The sequence below is a fragment of the Hemicordylus capensis genome, chromosome 2 (assembly GCF_027244095.1).
Source record: "Hemicordylus capensis ecotype Gifberg chromosome 2, rHemCap1.1.pri, whole genome shotgun sequence".
NCBI lineage: Eukaryota > Metazoa > Chordata > Lepidosauria > Squamata > Cordylidae > Hemicordylus > Hemicordylus capensis.
Window position 1 is genome coordinate 118,355,002 of NC_069658.1, and position 27,137 is coordinate 118,382,138.

The window sequence follows — 27,137 nt, forward strand, 5'->3', positions numbered from 1 at the left end:
CAGGGTAATCAAGTAAGGGCACAGATAATAGATTCTGACTGCTGAGGATTTCAAGGGGGTAGCGAGTTCTGGAGAGCAACTTCCTGGATTTGAGGAAGGCTGCCAGAAAAGGCCAGTATATAAACATTCCTGCACTAGAACAGTTAAAATGTTCCCTCCTCCCCCACTTTCCTTTTATGGATTTATATTTTTCCCTCCATCTCCTCAATTAGTGTTTCCCCCCACATACAATATTGGTGCCAGGAGACATTTTAAGCACTTTGCTCCTTTCCCCCTCTAGTTAGTTTTGTGATTTGAAACACAGCAGAGACCCCCAAGGTCTGAATGTAGGCTGGGCTCTATTTTCTCTTCTCCCACCCCCATCAATGCATGAAAGCAAAGTCCCTCAGCAGAGCTTGGAAAACAGGTCTTGCTTCTAACTAAATAAACATACTGGACTGAACTTTCAAGAGCCCCCAGGCTAGGACATGGCTGTTTGGTTTTTATTTTGTTTTTAATGGCCCCATCCACAGCACTGAATCATTGCCTTTCAATGCTTGAGGTGAAAGGCAATGACCTGCCTGCCCCACTCTCTTCCCCCGTGCCAGGCTGCCTTACCTTCTGGGCACACTGTTGCTTGAAGTTACAGGTCAGCGACAATGGCAACAGCAAGAACAGGACTTCTTATATGCAGTGGCAACCTCATTATGCTGCTCTCAAAATGGAGCAGACAAAGCGAAAAGGTCTGTTGGTGGAAGGCAAAAGAGAGAGCACTCAGAGCAACTGGCACAGCAGGAAGAAAGAAGCCACCACTGTGTGCAAAACGCTCTGACCTTGCTGCCACCACTGACCAATAACTTCAAGCAGTGGCTTACCCAAAAGTAAGGGAGACTGGAATCAGGGTCAGGCCATCAGGCAGTTGGGTGGGCAGGGGAGGAATGCACAGAGAAGGTGGTGGAGAGGCTGCAGCAGCAGACAGGTGAGGTGATTCCTGCAAGAGGCCTGCAGTTTCTAATCTGTGGCACAGTCACTGCCTGATGCTGTCGCTTCACCTTACCTCATGGGGTAGCCACCTTTGCCCCTCCACAAATCTTAGAGGACCTTAGTAAGAAGCAAGTGTATTCATTTTAGTGGCCTTTACTTCCAAGAAAATAGACATATGATTGGACCACTTGGCACTTGGGGGGGGCGGATGACATCATCACAAACTATGCTGCTGAGGTGTCCCTACAACTGTACCAAACAAATTGGTTCCCACGTGCACCTCAAACGTTCACGTATCTACCATTTTAGATGAGATCATCACAAACTATGCCACTGAGATGCCCCTACAACTGATTGGTTCAAATCGGTTGGACAAGTTACTCTTGCACCTCAAACATTCATGCGCCTACCATCTTGAATCGAGGTGGATTACATCCTCACAAACTACACCATTGAGGGGCCCTGAAGCTGTAACCAATTTGGTTCATATTGGTCCAGGCATTGTGAAGATGGTGGGGAGGGACACACAGAATGCCAGGTGATCTCATAAGCTAGTTTTCCTTAAGGAAGGAAGGCTAAAAATGGGGAACAGAACAATAGGTGATAGTCTTTGCATCAGGGTGTAATGAAGAGACATGCACTCTGTATGCGCAGAGGCTGTATCTTTTATTTATTTATTTATCTATCAATCATTTTTATACCACCTGATATGTAAATCTCTAGGCGGTGTACAAATGATAATATTAAAAATCACAGGTTAAAATACATAAAAACACAGTAAAACAATATAAAACAAGTTATTAAAATTCTAATTAAAAGCTTGCAAGAACAGGAGAGTCTTGAGGGTCTTCCCGAAAACAAACAGAGAAGGAGATGCTCTTATTTCATCAGGGAACATATTCCAAAGCCCTGGGGCAGCCACAGAGAAAGCCTGGTCCTGAGTCGCCACCAGACGAGATGGTGACAACCATAACTGGACCTCTCCAGAAGACCGTATTGATACCTTTTTAAAGGTGCTACTTTGTGGAAAGCATGAAAAGCACACAAATTTCATACCTATAATTCCTTCTTGAATTTCTGCATGGGCACATCCCTCCCCACTCCAATGCTGAGCTGAACGACCAAAGAAAAGTGTGGGTGCATTGAGCCTTATTTGTAAACCCAGCATAATATGAGACTGTATAAAGTCTACCAAAGACAACCACAGGGCTCTGTGGTCACCAGGAGTCGAAACTGACTCAATGGCACACTTTACTTTTATAAAGTCTTTACTGTTTATATGATGCAAAAGTTAAGAACAGGGATCCATGTATTTAGGCTTAGCTCACTAGCCAGCCATTAGTTGTGGCTACCGCTCAGATCCTAGAGGTCTTAGGAAAAAAGAAGATTTTCTGCCATTTGCACTTGGATATGGAGGAGGTAAGAATTCTTTCTACTGCTTAGAAAGGATTCCTGCTCTTTCTTTCCTTATCAAAATTAAATGACAAGTGGAAATGAGACCTCTTGTTGAAGATATCTGTGTGGTGCTTGGTGTCCTGCTTGTCTTAGGGCTGGGGACTCTTGCCATTGGCAAGTGTATTTGTAGATGCCTGGTTAAGAAGACCACCTTAATTTCAGCTTCTATACTTTTTGGAATATAAGTGAAAGTTTAAGCATCTTTACTTCCATCTTAAACCAAAGAACTTTTGATATTTTAATGACTTGTATAAACATAAGACATCAGTCCAGGTAAAACCAGTTGCAGAGATCCCTCTTTCAAGCTTCAAAAGCAGTTTGTTTTCATTATCAAGGGACATTTGTGCATTCTACTACCTTTCATTTGTAGGCAATAGTTTTTGGCAGGCAAGTTAGTTTGTGATTGAACAGATTGACATTCTGTTAATAGTTTATGGTATTCAAAGTTTGCTTGGCCTATGAAAGTGTTTACTTGGCCTGCGGTTATGCTGTCATGAAGGTGCCCAACCCCTGATGCCACTTTGGGTTGGAGAAGAGCAATTCATGGCATACTCAGATGGGGAAACCTCCATTCCACACAGCCAACTACTCCCAAACTTATCAACCAGCCAGTTCAAAATCCATTTATTATATAACCAACCAATAATGTTACTGTTTTTCCACCAAATGGATAGAGACTCTAGAGCTAAGTTTTGCACTGCAATGGCTCTTTGGGGGAAGAAACTTTTGAGATGGAAACAACAAGCTTCTACTGAACAGCAGACCATATACTGCTTTTCAACAAAATAAGTTCTTACAAGCAATTTACAGAGAGCAAAAATAAAGAGTTTCCTATCTCAAAGAGACTCACAATCCAAAACCACCAATTTAGGCCAAAAGGCACATACTGTATTAGTCAGCAGGCAAACAGGCACAGCGTTTCCAGAAGTGACTTGTGTAGCATGGAGGTTCCAGTGTACCTTCCCTCAGCTCTTTAAAATGTCCCCACTGAGCCTTTCTGAGACATATCTTCCTCCTGGCATTGAGAATCTGCCACACTAGTTGGAGATGCTTCTTTTACCCCAGCTCCCATTATGCCATTCTATATGCTAAATACTACCCTGCAACATCTCTTTCTCTGTCCTCTCCTATGAATGGAAGATACACTCTGACCTGCATCTTCAACACAGCTCTCTCAAATGCACAGCACCCAGCCTGGAGTTTAGGCTCTGTCCTTGACACTCATTGTTTCTTTTCACAGTGTGTGTATCTGGGTCTAGCAAAGCAGCAGCTGGAGCTTGAAGAAGGAACTGTTGGACCACCAGAGGCTGGTTGCAAATGCAAGTGTTATATAGGAGCCAGGACCTCTGCCACTGCCCTAACCCAAAACAGGCTCCCCTCCTCACAAGTAAGCCCACTGTAAGGATGTCCTGAATAGCTAGCTGATGCCCTGAATAGCTAGCACTTTGCCCCTGGTGCTGGAGTTCAGTTCTGATGCTGAGTTACCTCTGCTCCTGAAGGCAAGACAAAAGGACCCCAAAGCTCCTCCCAAGGCCCAACTGCAGAATGGGCATCCAGTTCTGCCTGGTCAGGATCCACTGGATTTTCCTCGGGGCAGGGCATCTCAGCCGAGGCCAGTGATGTGGGGTGGAAATTATTCAACTTCTAAAAATTAATTAGCCAACATCTGGATAAGATGTACACATGTGCAGGAGTGTTCTCTATAATTTTCTTCATCTGTGTGTGGAATGAGTTTTGTTCTGGGCAGCAGTATCAAGGCAGTGTATGCACATGTGCATTCAAAGTGGGGCCTTCCTGATTCAACCTGAGTGGGATCTAAAATTAACTGAGCAGATGTCCCAAAACATGTGAGTGGGTACACATGCACACGCCTTAGAGGGAACACTGATGTGCAGCTGTGCATGTTGCAGACTACCACTATGCTCTAGCTTGAGTGGAGGAAGGAGTGATTGTTGCCCATCTCCCCTTCCCATTGAAGACTACAGCACATCACCAAAACATGTCCCCAAAGGTCACGCAGCCCTCAGGGACATATTTTGGTGGTGCACAGTGGGCTTCAGTGGGAAGGGAAGATTAGAAAAAGCCACCCCTTCCTCCATTCAAGTGACAACACAGCAATAGTTTTGAACCTGCAATGCTACATGCAAACTACACTAGTCCAGACATCATCATTGTTGCATAAAATGTATTAGTAACACTGAACTGATGCTAATTTGACATTAGGCAAGTCTGGCAATTTCACAGTTGTAACTGATCTTTTCAGGTGATTGATTATTCCTAGGAAGTGTGTGAGAAAGTACATATGTTTTACTGATTTGAGTATTTATTTCCATATAAAGATTTTGTGTTTCCCCCCACCCCAGTATAAAATTTAAACCACATTTTGTTTTCATTTGCCTACCCCATATCAAATATTTCAGTTCACCTAGTTGAAAAACTGTTGAGATACAGCATAGAAAATTAATATAGTGGGGTTTTTTTTAAAAAAAAACTGAGTAAATAGGTCAAATAACATGCCAAATCAGATCATAATTTATCTAGGGCATCAAGAAAATGTGCACAGCAAATATTTCCGAGAATAAAATGTAATGCAAATGAGGAAGAAGATTCTAGTGCACTGTCCTCTAAGACAGTAGTTTCCAACCTGGGGTCCTCCAGATGTTGCCGAACTACAGCTCTCTGCATCCCCAGCTACAGTCCCCAGCAGTTGGGACCCACTGCTCAAAATATCTCCTTAGATGTTGGAGATTAAACACCCCAAGACCAGTGTCATACTAGGTATTCACCATTACCCTTCTTTGTATTTTCCATCCAATTTATCCTCATACCACCACTTTTACATTTTCCCTTAGTTCTGTTGAGCTTTTGTCATCCTCCACTCATGGTGGACAGTGAAGGCAGCAAGAGCTACCTTAAAAAGTAACACCATGCTGACCATGCAAATGGCCATCACGCATGTGCAGAGGCCAGATGAGAGCCATAGGCGGGGCAGCAGCTGCACGGGATGCCAGGTGGGGCACCAGTGCTCCCCATGGTTTCCAGCTACCAGTGGCGTCACCAGTAAGACTTTTTTAAAAAGGTACCTCTCGCCGCCTCACCAGCCACCACTGTCCTTCTACAACAGAGGTAGGCAACCTTGGCTCTCCAGCTATTTAACTACAACTCTCATCATCCTCAACCACAACTTACTGTGGTTATCTCCAGTTGTTGTAGTAGTTCAACAACAGCTGGAGAGCCACAGTTGCCTATTCCTGTTCTACAATACAGTATAGGCTTTGCAGTACAGTAGTCTTAAGCAGCGCAGTGGGGAAATGCTTGACTAACAAGCAGAAGGTTGCCAGTTCGAATCCCTGCTGGTATTATATATTGGGCAGCAGCGATATAGGAAGATGCTGCATCATCTCATACTACACGGGAGGAGGCAATGGTAAACCCCTCCTGTATTCCACCAAAAAAACCACCAAAGGGCTCTGTGAGCGCCAGGAGTCAAAATCGACTTGACGGCACACTTTACACTAGTCTTTTAAAGCACATTTGTCATTTGACAGTACATTCACTGTTATCAAAGTGCATTTAGTTTTCTGCAATCTGTTTTAATAAGTCTATATAAGGAGGCTCTGTATGAAGGAGATATAAACAAAGAACAGTCCAGCAAGATATAAATAATGCAATAAAGTACTGTTGACACTTTTGGGCTTCAAATATTATCTAACAACTTCTGAGCAAGATGGGAAACTTTCAGGCAACAAAGAGCATATATTGCTCTTTAACCGCCTAACTAGAAAATGCTAGTATAAACAGATTTGGGAAAAGGTGATTACATTTATTTTTGATAGGACAGCCACATTTAAAGATTTTTCCTCCCCTTCTCAAATGGACCATGGCTACCTTTACTACTGTCTTTCTCTAACTGCCTTTCATAGGTCAGAAGCAAAACTCTATTCCAGTGGATGAATGGCGGGGGAAACATAATCCAACAACATCACAATATAGCAGGCGAAGTTCAAAAAAAAAAGCAGGCAGAGTTACAGTCAACTTGGTATCTCTCTTTAATAGCTGCTTCCCTCAGCACATAAGCAATCTTATGTGGGTTTAACCAAGAACTTTACTGAGAAACAACTCAATTTCCTCCTCCTCCTTTTCCTCCCTCTTTTCCCCCAACTCCATCACTCACACTCTCTACAGGATCCCCACTGGGACAAACTTCTAAATAACAAAACATAAAATATTATTCAATAGAATACAACAATCTCCCAGCCACAAAAAAAAAAGAACCTGGTCACATTGCTTGGTTGAAGGAGAGACTGTCACTCACAGCTGAGAGATACGGCAGCTGGGAGCCAGTTTAGAAACACTTTTATTCCATTACTGTTAAGGTCATCCAGTTCAGTCCCCGCCCCACCCCCGCCTTCACCATGTCCTTTGGTGTATTCCATTTTATTCAAGTAGTAAATAATTTCTGCTTTGTTTGTAAGATAATGTGCTTTTTGGAGATTTTATAGGCTATTAACAAACAAACAAAACAAACAAACAAACCCCACCTCATTTTATTTTGTGCTAAATTCCAGCTTGAAGCCTTTTCTCTTCCTGCAAGGCTGGTTTACAAGCTATAAATGCATGCAGTCATACTGCGTTGCATCATTATGGTGACCAGAAGAGGAAGATTACAGTAAAATATTAAAAACTTAGAGAATTCTGAGCAATAAAGCAAGTGCAAAGGTAAGCCCGATTTTTTATATATAGGTGTGTTGTTGTTTTTTACTCTGCAAGAACAGCAGCAATAAACTCAACAACTGCAATACAGGTAGTGCCCAATTTACAACCAGGTTGAGTTCCAAAAGTTCATTTGTAAGTTAGATGTTCATAACCCAGAACGCATATGGTTCTCAAGAGTGATGTTTTGTTTGTATGTACAGATTGGTATTTGTAAGTTGTGGAATTGTTTAATATTAAACATTATGGAGCTTTGTTTGAAAGTATGGTGTTTTATGTCGGAGAATGTCCGTACTTGCCGCCATATTAATACTTTGCTTCATTGTTTTCTACAACTCTAACACTGTGCAATTCTTCCAGTAGTAATACCAAGAAAAATCTTACAGGAGGTGGGGATATTATCAGTATAAATAAATGACAAATGGTTCCATGGTATGAATTCTAAAGACAGAAGATGTTTCCCTCTTCCACCAAAAAGCTGTATTGGGACTACCACTGAATTAAAGCAAGATATGTGTATTTTGTTTCAACCTGCTACATGAACAGAGGCACCTTTTAAAGTGGCAATTGTCTTAAATTAAGCAGAGGAAGAGCAACTATGCCTATCCAACTCTAACAGCATCTTCCAGTGGTTGTTGCTGATGTCTACCTTGTGTTTTTGTTCCCCTTTTCTTTTTTAAATTGTGAGCCGTTTTGGGACAGGGAACCATCTTATTTATCTATGTAAACCCCTTTGAGAACTTTGGTTGAAAAGCGGTATATAAATATTTGTAGTAGTGTAAGTGTTGGTGGTAGTAGTAATAATACACATCTCCCCCCCCCGCCCCCCCAAAAGCATACTACTTCTTGTTACCTAAACACAGGTTTTTCCATTGCAGTTCACTATAGGTTACTTAGGAGCAATAGTAGTATGGAGTTTAGCAAACATGCATAAATAGAGGATATAAAAATTGTTAACTTCAGAATGAAAGGATTAAATTATCTCTTTACTAGAGCCATTTTCTTCTGCTAAAGCCCCCCCCTATAGTTGCTATTTACTTCTAGTGGGTTCCAGATGTGTATTTTTACTGACGCAATATGTAGTTTGCTCCCCAGAAACATAACCTCAGTTAATAATTGCCCATCGGCTACTCTTAGATAAGACTTGGAGTAATTATTAGGGACATCATGTATCACCACACAGCTTAACATTTGTGCAATTTGAGAAATTTTATCTCTTCTAGAGACAGTGGTATGTCATGAGAGTTCTCAGGCTTAGTAATCACAATTTGTTTTCCTTACCTAGAGAAGGTTCTGTTTAACCCCAGATCAGATAATTTTAGGCTAATACTAATTCTTAAGTATTAATAATGCAAGATCCATGTTGTATATTCAAAATGTTCAACTTGTTCATTCTTTAAATTAGAGGGAATAGGTGTCTTCAATGCTTGCTTGAGAAGCTTATGTCTCATGTTAATAGCTAAAATATGTTTTGTTTTGAGGGACCTCCTAGTACCAAATAGAATTAAATTTCAAGAAGATATGCTACGTATTTCCATGCTTCCAGCCAACAGTATTATCAACAGAAACAGGGCTTCCACAGCTTGGTTATTAGACCATTGGTCTTACAAGATGTAGGTCACATACTCATTTGTTAATGGGCCTTCATTACTTTTAAAGCAAGTATGGTGCAGCAGCTAAAGCAAGGGTAGGGTGACTTTGTGCAGCCTGTTCTTTACTTTTTTAAACAGCAGCACTCCATGGTCTGCAGATATGTTTGAAATGTACAATGCAGAAATCTTTTAAAGGCACTACTAATTAACTTGGGTTAAAGTGAAGCTGAGTATACAGTCTTGCTTAAGAAACGTGCTTGCTAGATCAGACTAAGGTCCACCAAGTCCAGGCTTCTTTGGATGAATTGTGGCAACCAGCAGCTGCTAGATGGTTTACCAGAAGTGAGACAGTGGTCCAGTGGTGGTCTTTCATTTGCACACTCTTAAATTAGTTCAACCTGGATGTGGCAAATCCAGGTTGAAAACACCACTCAACACTGAAGTCAAAGTTTAAGTTAGGAACTATTGCAACCAACAAATCATGTTGTCACTGAATTAATGTAAGACTGGGATTGGGAGGAGCTGACCCCCCCCCCGTGTTCCTACTGAAGCTGTTCACCCCCGCTGTTTTTCCATTAGTGGGTCTTGGTGATCAGAAGTACCTCAGAAAAAGACAGAAAACTATGCAGAAGCTATTTCAGGGGAAAGCATGAGTTGGGCAATGTCCCCTGCCCATGCTATGCTTTAGACAGTCCTCCACTTTATTCTGTTTTATATGAACTCAGCACAACTCACACTGGGGCATATACAAAAGCACAATATGGAGGACTGGCAATCTCTCATAAAACACAATTTCAGAAAACCAGAACTCCTGTTGTCACTTTCCTGTTCTGTGCTTTAGAAGGAATTGAACTATACAAGTTCCAGTTACAATCATGTTTATCAAAGCAATTTATTTGTGAGATATTGCTATTTTGACTTCTGCTCAAAGCCACCTTCCACCCTAATACAGGAGAAGAGATAAGATGTAAAAGTGGCATGTCAAACCATTTTCAAAGTGGAATTCAGTAGCATTGTCATGATGGGTGCATGGCCATTATTGCTTCGATGAGCTCTCTTTTCCTGAGCAAGCCTCAGTGACATAACACATCTGTCAGTTATGACAGAAAGATGGAAGTGTTCTATACTCCAAGTACTTCTATTGGGCAGGGCACAGCAACACCATTTTCATTTTTTAAAACTCAGATCAAGGCATCCAGCTTACAAGTCACACGAGAACTCATTACACACATCTTGCTGCTATGTATGCTATATGATAGGAAGCACTTCCAGCACCCACTTCTCAATGCCAGTTTCAGGCTGCTTTATCAGAAGGTCGGTAGCAGTGACCAGAATCACACCCATAAAAACATCTGGAGGATATAACCTAAAACTAACTAAAAACTTTTCTTTAAATGCACATTCCAGGTTTAGGACAGACACACACAACATCTGATTCCAAGTTCAGTGGTAAATTAGTTCACCTGCTCAAGACATCAGGATTCTTTTACAAAATTATCTTTTGAATTATGCAGGCTTCTCTGACGAGACACTCTCCTGCTCTCATTGTATGGTTATGGGATTCATATGATGGTGAGTTAATATAGGGTATAGAATTAGGATGGTCTGTTCACACCTGCCTCTGAGCATGATGGATGACCTTAAATATTCCAGTCCATTACTGTCTGCAATAATGGCTTGGGAAAGGAACAATCCAGGCAGTTTTCAACAACATAAAAGCAACTCCATGACCCCAATGCAAAACAGGTACAGGTATGATTTTAGCAATGAGTGACTGCCAGATGTGTTGTGCTTGATTCAGTTAGAGGCATTACAGGCAAGCTTAAAATAGGAAGATGCAGCATGATCTACACAAAAAAGGGTACTTAGACATCATTTACAGAAAGATTTTCCAAAGTTTTGTCTCATAAGTAGTAATGAGATGCCTTGAGTGCATAACTATCACGAGGGCTTATTTGTAACCAGGTATTCTGGGACTGTTTTCCTGGTCCCAAGACAGGTTTCAGTTTGAACACATTAATTAAAACAACAACAAAACACAAAGCTGTCATAAGGCTAATAGCAACACCTCCCTTTTTGTTGTTTTAAAACACCAGAGACTTCATTAAGCACCCATCTTGGATCACTTTTGGACGTTCACCCTGTAATTCTGAACAGATAACTCAAGAGGTTACTAACCCCCTGAATTACAGGATGAACATCCAAAAGTGATCTAAGATGGATGCTTAATGAAGTCTGGGGTTACCCCTTCCAAAAACAAAACGGCGATGCTGTGTCTGTGTGTTCGAGCAGTGAGGATACCTCTGGATGCCCACTCCAGACTCATCTTTTATTCGTAGGAGGCGACGACATCCATCCAACCTTTGCTTATTTATTCTTTTCGTTTTAAGGCAGTTTACCCAGCCATTCCCTTCTTCTTCTAAACAAGAGGACAACCTGTTGGACCCCAGGGAGTGAGCGGCGAGACCAGGGATCGGGAAAGTGCGTGTGTGGAGGAGCAATCCAGGCCTCCTCCTCTAGGCTTTCTGCCCTCCCTGGGCACAGGAAGAAGAAGAAGAAGAAGAAGAGCCCCTGCAGCCCAACGTGACAGACTCCCCCTCCCCTGCTAGAACAGAAAACGGACGTTCACACGTACACGCATATACACGCAAGGCAGCGCTCCTCCTGCCCGCCTGCCTGCCTTCTCAAGAGAATCACTCCCCTAACTTCCCCCAGACAGGGTTACCTCTTCGCCGCCGCCGCCGCCGCCGCTACCACTACTCGTCCCTTCGATTCCATTTCTGACACTCGCCATCTTCCCGGTGAAGCTGGAGCTTTCCTCGCGTGACGGTGACTTTCAGCGGAGACGACGGTGCGTCTGTGTGGGAAAAGAGATGCCGCCGTTTCAAGGCACCCCTCACACAAGCGCGCACGGCTAATCCAGGGGCTTCCTCCCTTCGTCCAGCCAGTCAGTCGCTTGGCCACCGGCTCTTCGAGCTCTATTGAATTCGCCACAGACTGCTCTCGGGATGGTCCAATCCGCCAAGTTCTTGCCGGCCTTTATCTACATAAGAAGCCACGCCCGCCAGAACGAAAGAAAAGCCGTTCAATGCATCGCCTTCCTGCTCAGTGCCGAGGATCTATTTACATATCAGGCGCCGCCCACCTTCAAGCCAGCGACGTTGGCCGCCTCCCTTGCCGAGCCCTTCCGTAAGCTCCACCCTTATTATTTGCATGACGAGCGCAACAACCTATAGAATGGCTTCCCATTGTGTTGGCCTTCCACTCGGCTTCAGCGCCGGGAGCCGTTCAAGATAACCAGATCAGATGCACAAAAGCCAGGATCTCATTGCAAGGTCTTGGGTGAAAGCTTCTCCATTAAGGGGCCTTCTGGGCAAAAGAGACTCCCCTTTGTATTAATGTAATAGGAGGAAGCCCACTGTAATGGAATCTTTTGGAGCAAAATAATAGCAATAGCACTTACATTTATATACCGCTTTATAGCCGGAGCTCTCTAAGCGGTTTACAATGATTTAGCATATTGCCCCCAACATTCTGGGTACTCATTTTACCGACCTCGGAAGGATGGAAGGCTGAGTCAGCCTTGAGCCCCTGATCAGGATCGAACTTGTAACCTTCTGGGTTACAGGGCGGCAGTTTTTTTTACCACTGCGCCACCAGGGGCTCTTTGTTTAAAATAAGGTTTAAACAAAGAACAAGAGTGGCAACCATATGTACAATTGGCAGATTTAGGCAGAGGAGGCATTTGCCTAGAGGTTAAAAAAAGGGGGGCACTGAATCTCCCCTCTTTGCCCCCCATCACACCCTCCCTGCAGCCAGCCACTGTCGCTGCTGCCACCACCGTGCCCCATCCTGCCACCAACCGTGGTGATCTTTGGGGGGCAAAAAGGGAAACTTCCCCCTCGCCTGGTTGCCCCTCTCAGTGCAGCTACTGCCGCCGTTGCAGCTTAAAAAAAATTAAAGAAAATGGGACTTTCCCCTTGTCCCCCCTCCCCAGAACTTTTTTTTAGGGCAGTAAAAGGCTTTTTGCCTGTAGGTGGCAAAAAAGTTAATCCACCCCTGGGTATGCACCCTGAAATTCACCCCACAGCTGGGGATGGCTTGCTATGACTCTGGTTGTTTAAACTGCCTAGGGCTATTGGATTGGGCTGCATAGCAATGTCATCCATCCATCCCTAAAACAAGTTTGTTCTAGTAAGAACTAATCTGCTTACATTCCTTTCACTATCCCTACAACTGGCCTAAATTTGGTCCAATTTGGTTAGGCAGTTCACAAGTTAGCCCACTTGCACCTCAAATGTCCATGCGTCTGCCATCTTGAATTAGGATGGATGATATCATCACAAACTATGCATTTGAGGTTTCCCTATGTGTCTCTACAACTATACCAAATTTGGTCCAAATCGGTTCCCACTTGCACCTTCGTTATCCACAGTTGTAGGCGAGAACAGAACTCCCACGGATAATAAGGGCCACCTGTAACATATTCCCACCCAAAACCAGAACCAAACTGACCAGAGTGACTTCTTAAAATTCAAACTGGATCCTCCCGCCCAAAATAGCATGATGTGTCCGAGAAAGTAGAGAACAATATTTTAGAACTTAAATATTTCTAATATTGTAATTAACCCATTCTCAGCCAAAAATGGAATGGAACGGCTCAGAATGACCATATCATAAATAATGTCTTTGTCAAAAACAGTAGCTGTTTTGAGGTTCCAGTTTGATTTTTAAGGGGTGTTTTGACCCGTTCCATTTCGTTCTAGCTTTTATGCAGTCTGATGAAATGAGAATTATACTTAAGAATGAAATTGATAGAGTAGTAAAAAATTATTAACCCAGCCAAAACACATTTTCAAGGAGTCGTTCTGCCCTGATTTGGTCCAATTGGGGGTTCATAAAATAATGATAGACGCTACAGAAAGATTCCCAGTATGGTAGAATTTGTGTTAAGTCCCACAATAATGTGTTGATTGTATGATGACATTTTAATCCCTCCGTTCCTCCAAGGAGTTCAGTGTGACACATGGTTCTCCACACTTCTTATTGTGCCAAGACTTTGACTGCATAATAATTTTTGAGTGGGATGGAAACTGGAATCTCTTTTGCTTTTACTTCTCATCTGGAGGAAAACCTGGAAAATTTAAGTGACCTGTTACTCACTCACCTGGAACTAAGACTGCAATTCTATACAAATGTACATGGAGTAAACTCTATTAAGGGGAAGAAGGTGGCTGAGGCCAATTATATCATCTCTTTGGCCCAAAGAAGTGCTGCAGCCATTATAAGATTTCACTGTGCAAAGGGAGGAAGTTTTCTCTGGTGGCTATTAAGTTATTTACAGCTAAGCCCCTGGCACAGTTACTTTATGGAGTTCAATTAGGCCCTTATCCTAATTCCGAGCTCCTTGAAAGAGTCCTATTTGACTTTTTAAGAGCACTTTTCCTTACTCCAAGATGTGACTTTAATGCAGCATGGAGATTGGAAGCTGGAATAATTAGGGTTGAAGCCAAAATCTAGATGGCCATGATCATTTATTGGTTAACAGGGGTGTAGCGAGACCCCCGGGGGCCCAGGGACAAAATCTTTGTAGGGGCCCCCTACTATCATGCGCGCAAAGCACGCGCCCCAAGCCATGCCCCCTGCATCTGACATCAGATGCAAGGAGCGGGGCAACAAACATCTCCCTCCTCTTCTGCCCTGCATTGCCACCCTTGTCCCACTGCTCCTGCCACGCCGCTGCTTCTTATCTTTGCCACCGTGATGGCGGCAGGTGCTGTGGCTGGGCCGGCCCTCTCCAGCCAGCTGGCATGCCTCTCTCTCTCGTTGGCCAGCTGAACTATGTACCTGCACATTTCAACTATGGATGTCACATGCCCATGAAGTCATGGATATGCAACTTCCATAGTCAAACTGTGCAGGCGCACAGTTCAGCCAGCCAACAAGAAAGAGAGAGGCACGCTGGCCAGCTGGAGAGGCCCGGCCCAGCCACAGCACCCACCACCACACAGGCACAAAGATAAGAAGTGGTGGCGGGGCCAGGGTGGGGGCGGCAGGGCAAGGGCAGGGGTGCGGCAGGGTGGTCTGCTTAGGGGCCCCTTGAGGGGCCCCTGAACCTCTGGGCCCAGGGACATTTGTCCCTACTTGTCCAATGGGTGCTATGCCCATGCCTTTGGAGTTCCATGTCAAAAATTCATTTGTAAATATTTCCTTCGCCCTCTCAAAACCCAGGGATATCAAAAGATCTGATGAAAAGCAACATAGAGATAATTTACTAATAAATTATTAGTTTAAATTATTAGTGGCACTCTAGCCACTACACCAGCGTAGTGTAGTGGCTAGAGTGCCGGACTAGGACCGGGGAGACCCGAGTTCAAATCCCCATTCAGCCATGAGACTTGCTGGGTAACTCTGGGCCAGTCACTTCTCTCTCAGCCTAACCTACTTCACAGGGTTGTAGTGAGGAGAAACTGAAGTATGTAGTACACCACTCTGGGCTCCTTGGAGGAAGAGTGGGATATAAAATGTAAAATTAAATTTAATTTAATTAATTAAATTAATAACAGTCTTCACCATTTTGAGTGAAAATTATCAGTAAGTATTAAAGAAGCCAAGCCACCTAATGGCACAGTGGGAAATGAATATCATCATCATCATCAGTTTTATTACGGCCATTGGCCAGCAAAAATGGTAGTAACAAATATACACAGTACGTCAATAAAACAATGCTAAAACACAATATGACAGATTACAATCAATAATAATAAATTATTTAAAAACAGACAGCTCTCGTAGTTAGGCACTTAATAGGGACCTCAACCTAATGGCAATATAGAAAAATCTAGCCGCAACTGCTGTAGTCCCAGGGCTCGAATCCGCGAGGCAGTAATAAGTATAAAAGAGATCACACCTTCCGGGAAATTTAAGTAACAAAGGGGAAATGAGCTCTTCTCTAGAAATGACTAGCAAGCCAGAGGTTGCCGGTTCAAATCCCCACTGGTATGTTTCCTAGACTATGGGAAACTCCTATATTGGGCAGCAGCAATATAGGAAGGTGCTGAAAGGCATCATCTCATACTGCGCAGGAGGAGGCAATGATAAACCCCTCCTGTATTCTACCAAAGACAACCACAGGGCTCTGCAGACACCAGGAGTCGACACTGACTCGATTGCACACTTTATTAAAGGAGCCATCCTATTGTAAAAAAGTTAAACTTTAGCCAACATGGGTGTAGCATCCGCTGGACAAGCAGGGACAAATGTCCCTGGGCCCAGAGGTTCAGGGGCCCCTCAAAGGCCCCCCAAGGAGACCGCTGCACCGTGTCCCTGCCCCTGCCCCTGGCCCACCGCCCTTGCCCTGCCACCACTTCTTATCTTTGCCCCTGTGTGGCAGCGGGCTCTGTGGCTGGACTGGGCCTCTCCGGCCGGCTGGCATGCCTTTCTCTTTCTCACTGGCTGACCAAACTGTGCACCTGCATGACTTCACGGGCATGCGACATCCATAATTGAAATGCATAGGTGCGAAGTTCAGCTGGCCAGCGAGAGAGAAGAAGCATGCCAGCTAGCCAGAGAGGCTCGGCCCAGCCCAGGCACAGCACCTGCCGCCATCACGGGGCAAAGATAAGAAGCAGTGGCAGGGCAGGGGCAGGGGGGCAAGGGTGGCGGTGGGGGGAGATGTTTGTTGCCCCGCTCTTTGCATCTGATGTCAGATGCAGGGGGCATGGCTTGGGGCGCATGCTTTGCGTGCGTGATAGTAGGGGCCCCCTACAAAGATTTTGTCCCTGGGCCCCCGGGAGTCTCACTACACCCCTGTCCAAAGTGATTTAAATAAGGTGCCTAGAGCCTACCGAGCTCTTTGGCAGATTCCCAACTTTCAACCGGCACCATATTTGGGTATACTGATTGTGCCCAGATATTAGTGGGCCTTCTCTAGGGCCCGTTTCAATGCCCTCCTGTCAGTCCTATTAGAAGGCAGATACAAAAATATCCCTGTCGATCTGACATATTTTACATTTGGTTGCTTTTATGAGATAAAGATAATAGCATTTCTCATAATGTAGCCAAATTCTGTATTTTAACCTCTAGATCACTCCAGGCAATTGTAGCTCTCCCCTAAAGGGTAAGCATTTGGGGGAAATGTTAAATTCTTTGGGTTGCTGTATTTACTGTGGTGTTTTGTTTTGTTTTTAACTGTATGTATGCTGATCAATGGCTGCAATAAAGATTTGATTTTATTTGAACCCTATCAAAATGGATGAGATTTCCTTCAGAGAAAACCTACATAGGACAGGGCTAGTACAATTCTACATGTGCTAGAAATCTTCTTTAACTAGGTCAGAAATGCATAAATCCCAGTGTTCTGTGGGGCTTGTGTTGTGTCCTAGAAAACAGGCTTCATGTTGCACCCCTGCTCCAAGTATGCCTAGGCTTACCTTGCAAACAGTAGTAGCCATCCTTTAAAATTATCCAGCAATTCTGCTGGATATGAAAGATTGTATCTTGGATTATAAATGCTAGCTGTCTGAAATAAAGTTATTATTTCACGTGCTCTTTCTTTAAAAAGTGCAAAGTTGTGCCACTGCAGAACATCTGTTATGGGGTATTCTGAGAACTTTTTAAAGGGGCCCTTGATTTCTCCAACTTCCTTGCCTTGGCAGGAGCTTTAGGAATCCATCACTTAAGTGAGTGTGCAGCATACAGTATCTAGGAGCAAGCGATTGAAAATCCGAAAAAACCCCAAGAAGATCCAGAAATAACCCAAATTAAGCCAAACACTAAAGACTGCCAGAACAGGTACATTATTCAACACAATCAATTAGCACCCAGTTTAAATCCTGTTTAAAAAATCATCCATTTTCCTCCACCCAGATGCATGCCCTATTCCATCTCAAATTACAGTCATCAGCTGATCTGATCCGGCCGCGGGGTGTGTGTGGCGGTGGTCGATCTGCGCGTGCGCATGTGCACTGAGCAGCTTTGGCGGCAGCCGCTGCCAGCGACAAGGGCAGGGGGGACGGAAACACATGCTTGCCTTGCCTGCGTGCTCAAGAGACTGGACTGGAGGGAGCACGGGGGGCTCGGGGTAGGATCCACTCCTCATAGAGACACAAAGCGTGTCCCGGGGTGCGGGGGGGAGAGAAGGAATCAGGCTGGGGCTAAAACAGCCAGCACGCTGTGGCAGCGCAGTAAGAGAGAGGCCGGCGGTGCCAGAATTTAAAGGCTGGCTGGGGCCAAGAGAGGCTGGCCTGTGGGGCGGAGCCGGAATTTAAGGGCTGGCTGGCTGTGGGGCCGGGGAAACAGAGGAGGCTGGACTGGGACGAGGAGTGCATGTGGCAGGCAGCACGTGCACAAGGGGGTGGGGGCGAAGGAAAGGGAAAATTAAAAGGCCCGCGCTTGGTGGCTGCTGCTGTGAGTCTGTCTGTCATGTGATGTGATGTGATGAGGTCAAGGGGAGGACGGCTCTGGTTATTTTTACTTTTTCATCGGGCATCCATCGGCTTGTGAAAAAACCCAGTAAAACCCAAACAACCCAAACAATTTTTATTGAAACCAAGCGACTTAAAAATAGCCAGTCTGGCTAGAAAAAACCCAGTGTAGCAACCTTGGCAAGCACTGCTGCCTGCAGGACCAATGACTCATAGCAGAACCAATGACTCATGGAAGGGCTTTCCCCTCAATCCACTCATGACTGGAGTGTGACAGTCCACATATTCGCTGGATTAAACCCGACCTCCCTGCGGGCTATCAGGGACCAGGACAGACAGGGCTTTGTTTTTCTCAGAAGGGAGGAGAGGCTACGAATTCCTCTATTTCCAGCAGTTTTTGAAAAAAACCTCCTGGGCTTCTGCTTCCTCCTAAGGTGTTGATGGAGGTGCTGATGGCTATGTGAATGGTCCATCTAATCCCTCAAACTAAAATGCCTCAAATCGCTCTTCAGCTACCCTGAGGCATAGTAGAGCCATGTGTGAAAACCTCCTGTAGAAAGCTGGAATGATGAGCTCATAGAATCAAGCATACATTTACTCAAGGTAAATATAGTCCTCTCCTCATACATGTTGTCCTATGCCTCTTAAGTTCACATCTCTAGCCTTCTGCCCTCCTCTCAGCTAGTAAAGCAACAATGATGTCACTCCACCAGCTTCAAGCCCCAGCATTTCAAGGGCTACTCTACCCTATACAATGGAAGTGATATTTGTCAAACATTTGAGTGCCTTATTTATTACAACCCATCCTTCTTTTGGAAATGGAAGTCCTGCCCCAATGAAGAGAACATAAATGAACATAAACCCTGGCAAAATAAATGTAAGGAGACAATAAGGGATACAAAAAGACAGTTTGAGGAGCATATAGCTATTTCTTTAAATATATCAGAAGCAGAAAACCTGCCAAGGAGGTGGTTGGACCCTTAGATGGGGCAGGGAAGGTATTATTAAGGAAGATAAGGAGATTGCAGAGAAGCTGAATGAGTTATTTGCATCTGTTTTCACGGTGGAGGATACGGACCATACACCTGCTCTGTTACTGAGCTTTTTAGGCTTGGAAGATTAAGAACTAGGCCAATCTGAGGTGACAAGAGATGGTTTTTTAAACTACAGGCCTGTTAGCTTAACCTCTGTGCTGGGTAAATTGATGGAAAGCATACTTAAGGACGAAATTGTTAAACAGAAGAACAGGCCCTGCTGAAGGAGAATCAGAATGGCTTCTGCAAGGGCAAGTCTTGCTTCACTAACATTTTGTAGTTCTTTGGAGTGTCAGCAGGAATATGGATGAAGGTGATCCAGTTGACATAGTATATGTGGACTTCCAAAAAGCTTTTGACAAAGTTCCCCACCAAAGGCTTCTGAGTAAACTTAGCAGTCATGGGATAAGGGGATAGGTTCATGTGTGGATTGGTAACTTGTTGAAGGGCAAGAAACAGGAACAGGTAGGAATAAATAGACAGTTATTACAAGGGAAGGAATTAAGATGTGGGGTCCCCCAGGGATCTGTACTGGGACCAGTGCTCTTTAACTTGTTCATAAATGATTTAGAAGTTGGGGTAACCAGCAAAGTGGCAAATTTTCAGATGACACTAAACTATTTAGGGTAGTGAAATCTACAACAGATTGTGAGGAGCTCCAAAAGGGACTCTCCAAACTGGGTGAGTGGATGACAAAATGGCAAATGTGATTCAATGTAAGCAAGTGTAAAGTGATGCACATTGGGCAAAACCCCCCAACTTCACATATACACAGGAGCTCTTCTCACAATCAGAGAGAGAGAGCTCTGGGCGGTCTCGGGGAAAGCTGGTTACACTCACGCTCCCCGCAGATGAGCAGCTGTCCCTCCTTGGGTGGGCAGATCACCTGCCCAGACAAGCAACGGCTCCTGCCAGTAGCTCCAGGAGTCGGGGTACAGGGGCTCCAATAATGCACTGCGCAAGGGCACAGTGCATTACTGAGATCCCCCCTTCCCTGCCCTGAGTGTGCCAGCTGTGGCTGCAGGCAGGGCATTTATTATATAGGGCATTTATAAAAATATATTATTGTATAAATGCCCTTATACAAATGCAAGCAGCTATGGCTGACACACAATCATGAAAATGAGGTTAAGAGAGCGTTTGCTCCCTTAACCTCCTTTAGAAGGGAGGCTACTTAGGCGGGTTTGCCACTGTGTAGCCGCCGGGATCGGGCCCGATCCTGGCGGTTCACACACGCATGCAAAACCAGGCTGAGCTTTCTTAGCCTGGTTGTGCATGCGTGTGGTAATAGCCTCACTAATGCAATGGGGTCTGAGCTGTCAGTGACTGAACAGGAGAGAGATTTTGGAGTTGTAGTGGACAGCTAGTTGAAAGTGTTGACTCAGTGCGCAGCAGCTGTGAAAAAGGCAAATTCCATGCTAGGGATCATTAGGAAGGAGCTTGAAAATAAAAATGCTAATATTATAAAGCCCTTATACAAATCTGTGGTGCAGCCACATTTGGAGTACTGTGTGCTGTTCTGGTCACTGTATCTTAAGGCGGACATTGTAGAAATGGAAAAGATGCAGAAGAGAGCAACCAAGATGATCATGGGCCAGGAGCACCTTCCTTATATGGATAAGGCTACAGCATCTGGGGCTTTTTAGTTTGGAAAAGAGGTGACTATGGGGAGACATGATCGAGGTGTATAAAATTATGCATGGAATAGAGAGAGTAGACAGAGAGAAATTTTTCTCCCAGGTAATTTAGGACCAACAAAAGGAAGTACTTTTCCACACAGCACATAATTAATCTATGGAATCCTCTGCCATGGAATGTGGTGATGGCTGCTAGCTTGGATGGCTTTAAAAGAGGCTTAGACAAATTCATGGAGGACAGGTCTCTCAATGGCTACTAGTCTGAGGGCTATAGGACACCTCCAGCCTCCAAGGCAAGATGCCTCCAAATACCAATTGCAGGGGAGCAACAGCAAGAGAGAGGGCATGCCCTCACCTTTTGCCCGTGGGCTTCCCAGAGGCATCTGGGGGGCCACTGTGTGAAACAGGAAGCTGTACAACATAGGACTTGGGCCTGATCCAGCAAAGCTGTTCTTACGTTCTTTCCACTTTTCTTCAAAGAGCTCAGAGAAGCATACATTTGGTTCCCAGGCAATCTCTGTCTCAGGCAAGCTTAAAGGTCTGCTTAAATTCTAAACTGCCTCATGTACTTTCAGCAGAACATATTTGTTGAAAAGTACACTAATGGTGCAGCGGAGAAATGACTTGATTAGCAAGCCAGAGGTTGCCGGTTCGAATATAGGGAAACACCTGTATCGGGCAGCAGAGATATAGGAAGATGCTGAATGGCATCATCTCATACTGTACTGGAGATAGCAATGGTAAACCCCTCCTGTATTCTACCAAAGACAACCACAGGGCTCTGTGGTCGCCAGGAGACACGGCCTCAATGGCAAACTTTACTTTACTTGACACCAATGGAAATGTTCTTAAATGCAAATCAGACATACTGAACTGAGGAAATGGTTTTGAAAAAGGATCTTCCTATTTCTAGTCCACTCCTTTGCTTGCAATAGATGAAGAGAAACAGGAAGCACCAAATACGGGTGCAAATGAAGAGACAGAAGTCCCACAGTGCTTCAAACATGTTTACAGCACCTCGGGACTTTCATCTCTTCATTTGCATCCACTCCTTTGCTTGCCCAGATGTTTATCTGTTCATTTACATCTACTCCCTTGCTTGCCCAGATGTTAGAATAAAACTGGTGCTGCTTTAGCTCTAATGGAGCAGACTTCAGTATCTATGCTAGTCAGAAAAATAAAAATGAAAGCAGCCTTCACATTACTCTAGATTTTCACACTTCTTTGAGTAACATAGCCAACATACCAATATCCTCTCTGAGATGTTGAATTACTAACATTCTTATAATTTACTGACAGTAAGGAAGACAGTAGCTTTTGACACTTATCTTTCACACTAACCTACCTCATGGGTTGTTGTGAGAATAAACATAACAATGTCTACCACTCTTGGCTCCTTCAAGGAAGAGCAGGAAATAAATGTATAACTAAATAGGCATCCTGTCCTGATGCTTCCTGAACTCACACCCAGATTTGTAAGAGTAATAGCTGCTTTATTGCATAATAATTAGCACAGCAGATCCAGGTACATAATGTAGCAGAGACACTGCACACCTTATTAATCTTAGAAGCACATTAGCAAGGCGTTTCCATTCCACCCAGTTAATTCTCAGTTGCATAATTTATTTCAAGCACAGAGAGCTTGAAGTCCTCTGGGTATTTTCAACAACCAGTTTCTGCTTTACAAAAGAAAATCCCATTGATATGATCATCCTCTGTTGCAACTGCTGTGATGTCACTAATGAAAACAGCCAATGATGACATCTACCAAGCACAAACTCACTGTATCTTCAGTCAGCTTTCTTCAGTGTTCACGATGCATGTAAGCCTGAAATGGAAACAGGTTACCAGCCAGGTAAGTGCCTCACACATCATATAGTTTGGTGTATGTCGTTTGCAACAAAGGCTCAATCGTACTGTAGAAAGCCACAAATAGCTGGTATGAGTTACAAAACTGAAGCCTAGTCTCATTCACAATCTGATCTCATTGCCTTTCATGTAAAACCAGACTGTGGGATTTGCACAATTGTAGGATCATTGTAAAGAAATAAAAAGCAAGCTGGAAGGCAGTGTATATTAGAAACTGAGGGAGGAGTGGAAATAATTTTTTCAGTAGGGAGCTGAGAGATTGGCCACTACCAGATATGCAGTTGGTTGTCTGTAATATCTAGAAATGTCTAGATATTAGGCAAATAAAGTAGCTAAGAAATTGCAACAGAGGAATTTCCAATTCAGCTAAAGAGCCTCAATCAAACCACTATTCTCTCCCATTCCCATCTGCAATAGGGGGATACTGCAAGTCTCCCCTACAAGAATGTTGTAAGGATGACTGAGATATTAGCAGATCATATGTCCTACTTTCAGCCTGGATGTACTAAATTATAGCACATACATAGCGGATTTAAAATGTGTCGTACATATAACTGGAAGTTCACATAATTTTAAAGATTATGTTCTCAAGTGAATACCAGCAGAAATAATTTGATACAGATATCAGATGCCTTGCTAGGTCCTCCACCGCCGCCACTTTGGTAGCGCAACCCTTTGCTCACCCTGGGCAGCTCCTACCGCTCCTACTGCCCTTGGTGCTCCTGCTGCCCTTGCTGTTGCTTGACAGCGGCTCTCTGGACCTCTCAGAAGCAGACAAGCAGACCATTCCTGTCTGCAGTCAAGAAGAGGGCCTTTTCCGTTTCTGAGAGCCCTGGAGAGCTGTTGGCAAGTGGCAGCGAGGGTGATTAGCAGTGAGGGGACAGGCTGGTGAGGCAGCCTCAGATGGTACACATTTGAGCATTTTATTAACCTATGGGGTACTCCTCCCCACCTTTTTTTTTTTTTTTAACAAATGTTTGGTACTCATGAGTACCTGGGTGCCACTTATGTGAATCCTTAACCATAATCCATACACATTTAATTGCATCATACTTATTTTCTTAATTTGCCAAAGAAAGCCTGACAGCAGTAAATATAGTATGCTAATAAATCAGCATAATTAAATAATCCAGATAATATAATTTTTTTCTTCAGTTTTGAATGTTAAGAACTGGGGTACCACCAAAAGGCAACACAAGTCTAAAATAGCTTGGTCTTAGAAAAGGGTAATGTATATACTTGGGGGAAATGGAAGGGTCTCATATAATCTGCTTTTAAAAAGAAAAGGGCAATAACATAGTTTCTTGTTCATGCTAAGAAACAAACCCTTTTAGTTAAATCATGTGTTCCTTGGGTGTAGGGCTGGCTACTTAGAAACAAACAAATCTTAAACAGTAACATATTTGTTATACAGTAAAAGATTTGGCACTGCTTTACCACATCAGTATACTGTATGTGGTGATGAAAAAAGTAGCTAGAATAGCCGTTGGCAGTAATTAAAATGTAAAAAGGCAGTCCTGACACAAGCCTGGGGGAAGTAGAGTTGCCATTTCTGACTGAAGCTATTCTTGGAGATTCCCCCCCCACCTACCATTATTCACAGTACCAAGCCATTCACATCACAAAGATTGCTTTCAGTACTTACCTGAGGATTGTTGATGGATCCTGGAGACTCCAGGCCAAGGTTGGCAGACCTTTCTGGAGGCCAGCCTTCTTTATCCCAGATATGGGCAAGCAGAGTTAACAGTGTAGGAAATAGGCTGAGCCCAAAGGCACTCTTCTGGGTTTCAGGGCTAAGTCATGGTGAGCCCTGCTGGCTAGGGTTAGGATTGGCCTCTTGTTTTACTACCCGAGCTGCTTCCCTTACAAACACAAAGTAATCTTACATAGATTTAACTAAGGGTTTATTCAGAAACAATTCCATTTTCTCCTTCTCCTTGCCCTCCCTTTTCTTTTCTCACTCCACCCACCCACCCCCCACCCCCACCGCCCAGGATCCCCACTGGAGATCCTTCTAAACAACAAAGCATAAAAGATACTGGATAGGAGACAACACATCCCTCCCCTTTAAAACAATCAGAATTCAATTGATTTGAAATTCAGTGACATAGTCTTGAAGTCTTTTAGGCAGTCTCCTGCCATGCACACTTCTCCTGATTCCTGGGTGTTCTGGCACAGGAGCTGTTATGATGTTCTTTCTGGTAAGGAGGATTGCCCATCACTTTCATTAGCCTCCTCTGTGTGGTCAAAACTGGAGGCAATATCACAGTTGTCTCCAGTTCCTCTTTTGAGACTAGAGTAGACTCTTTTCCCTCTTATCTCATAGTATGCATGTTCAGAAGTCTCAAACTGTTCAATTTCTTTCTATCATCCAATATAACAGAATCTCATTGGATGTCAATTATTTATTTTGGTCCAGAATATCACAAACATCCCTTTCTCACTTTATAAAGCAGCCGGACTTAAACAAAGTCCCCCACTTGAACTGTTCGCTGTTTTGCACCCCATTTCTGATCCACATATAATTTGTATTTTTGTTGCTTCTCCCTTACCTGATCATGAATCACTGCATCTTCAGAATGAGATGGCATGGAAAGCTCTATCATTTGTTGCCATTTTGTAAGTTTGGTGGTAGCTTTGCATCCTTTCAGCAGTTCAAAGGGGGATTTTCCTGTAGTGGAATGAAGAATAATTTGATAAGCAAATAATGTTTCACGGATCGCCTCTTTCCAGGATTGTTGTTGCACAGTAGCCAGTTATAAACTTCCCTTCACTAATTTGTTTCCACATTCTTTCCACTAAGCCGTTCCCGAGGACGGTACAATGAAAAAGTCTTGTTTTAATCCATAGTTATGCAAATACTGCTCCATTTCAAATGAGAAAAGCTGTCTCCCATTTTCAACAACTGTGAATTATTTTTTTGCTTATTTTATAATGACATATAGTTTCAAGTTTGTTATGGGAAAAACTACAATATTATCTTGATCCTAGGGATGCTTTTGACAGTTCAGACTTTAACTCCAATGGCATTAGGATTTTACTACGTATTCTGCAGGGGTGCAGAATATGGGTGCAGAAATGCAGGCTGCTTGATTCCATTATTCAGTCTCGGTATATTCTGGACACAAACCTGAGCAGATAGTTTCTAAAGTCTCCAAGGTTACTAAACATATGGGAAAATGTCAGATTTCATTTCGCACTGAAGTACGTTGAATCTGCCAGACTCTTGTATCTGCTAGTTTTACTTAGTGTGTTTGTTGCTCAATGAAAATGCTTTGTCAAGAGTGCTGTGACTGCCTGGAGTTATTTTGTGCAAATAAATACTACACGATGAGGTGCTTCACACGACACGTGCGAAGCGCCTGACAGGGGGTTCTGCGGGGAGAGTGGACTTAGCCCGCTCTCCCTGCAGATGATCAAATGCTCATAGCTAGGTGGCCAAACCAGCTGCCCACACGGCTGCCAGCTCCGTCACGGAGCCAGCGGGGGCTGCAGGGATCGGGGGCTGTGTGGCCCCTGGAAGTTCCAGGATGCCCCACATGCGCGTGCGGGGAATCCTGGAGAGGCCCCGGAGCCCGGGAGGCTGCCTGCAGCCTCCTGGCAGGGGTCTCATGTGTTGCCGCGCTGCAGAGCCATGCCGCAGCAGCACACGAGCGCTAACTCCACTAACCTCATTTAAGGGGAGGGGAACTTGAGGTGGTTTGCTGCTAGGAGCCGTGCGGCTCTCGTGGCAGCAGACGACCAGGAGAAATGAGGCTAGGCTCCCTTAGCCCGATTTCTCCTGATCGTGTGAATAGCTTTATTATCTTACAGAACTGTTTGAATAACTTGTGTTACATCTGGCAAGGCAATAATTCAAAGAGCCCTTTCTCGGACCAGTGAGAAAGGGCAATGGGTTAGCAGGGAGGAAGCCCAGAAGAATGAGCACTGGCTGCTGCTCCAAGGGTCGAGGTGCCAGGACGCTTTGCCCTGGGCCTCCCCACCCTACCCCCAAGCTCCAGTAGTGCACTGTGTGAGTATGCTGTGCATTATGGGGATCGCCCCTCCCCGCCCCAAGAGCGCCACAGTCTGCTAGCCACAGCTGACACACAAGCAAGCAAGCAAGCAAGCAAGCAAACAAACAAAAAAAACAACCCCCCCCCCAAGGTTAAGGGAGTGCTTGCTCCCTTAACCTCATTTTAGAGGCAGGCTCCATAGATGGGTTTGCTGCTGCAGTGCTGCCGGAATCGGGCCCAATCCCAGCTGTGCACACGCACGTGCAAAACTGGGCTGGGTGTCCTTAGCCCAGTTTTGCATGCATGTGTGAATAGCCTCATTGTGTTGGAACAGTTTCAGTTCTTCTTCACACTTTAGCAAGACTATGAAGGCAAAGCCAAGTTGGGGGTTATACAGAAAGAGCAGCTGATTCTAAATGACATTTGCTAAACATAAATGAAATTACAAAACAGC

General features: G+C 44.2%; 1 protein-coding gene across 3 annotated transcripts in view; it reads right to left on the reverse strand.

The window, feature by feature from the left end:
- Positions 1-25,359, reverse strand: part of TTC39B (tetratricopeptide repeat domain 39B) — a 136,628-nt gene extending 111,269 nt beyond the window's left edge. Inside the window, exons 1-2 of one of the 3 annotated variants that reach the window (XM_053291115.1) lie at positions 25,241-25,337; positions 11,449-11,766 (exon numbers count right to left, since the gene is read on the reverse strand). In XM_053291115.1, the coding sequence (XP_053147090.1) occupies positions 11,449-11,517 (69 nt within the window). In that variant the 5' untranslated portion in view covers positions 11,518-11,766; positions 25,241-25,337. Of the gene's footprint in view, positions 1-597; positions 725-11,448; positions 11,847-25,240 lie in introns of those variants that run through there. The other 2 variants (XM_053291119.1, XM_053291116.1) reach the window with 2 other exon arrangements.
- Positions 25,360-27,137: the final 1,778 nt, after the last annotated feature.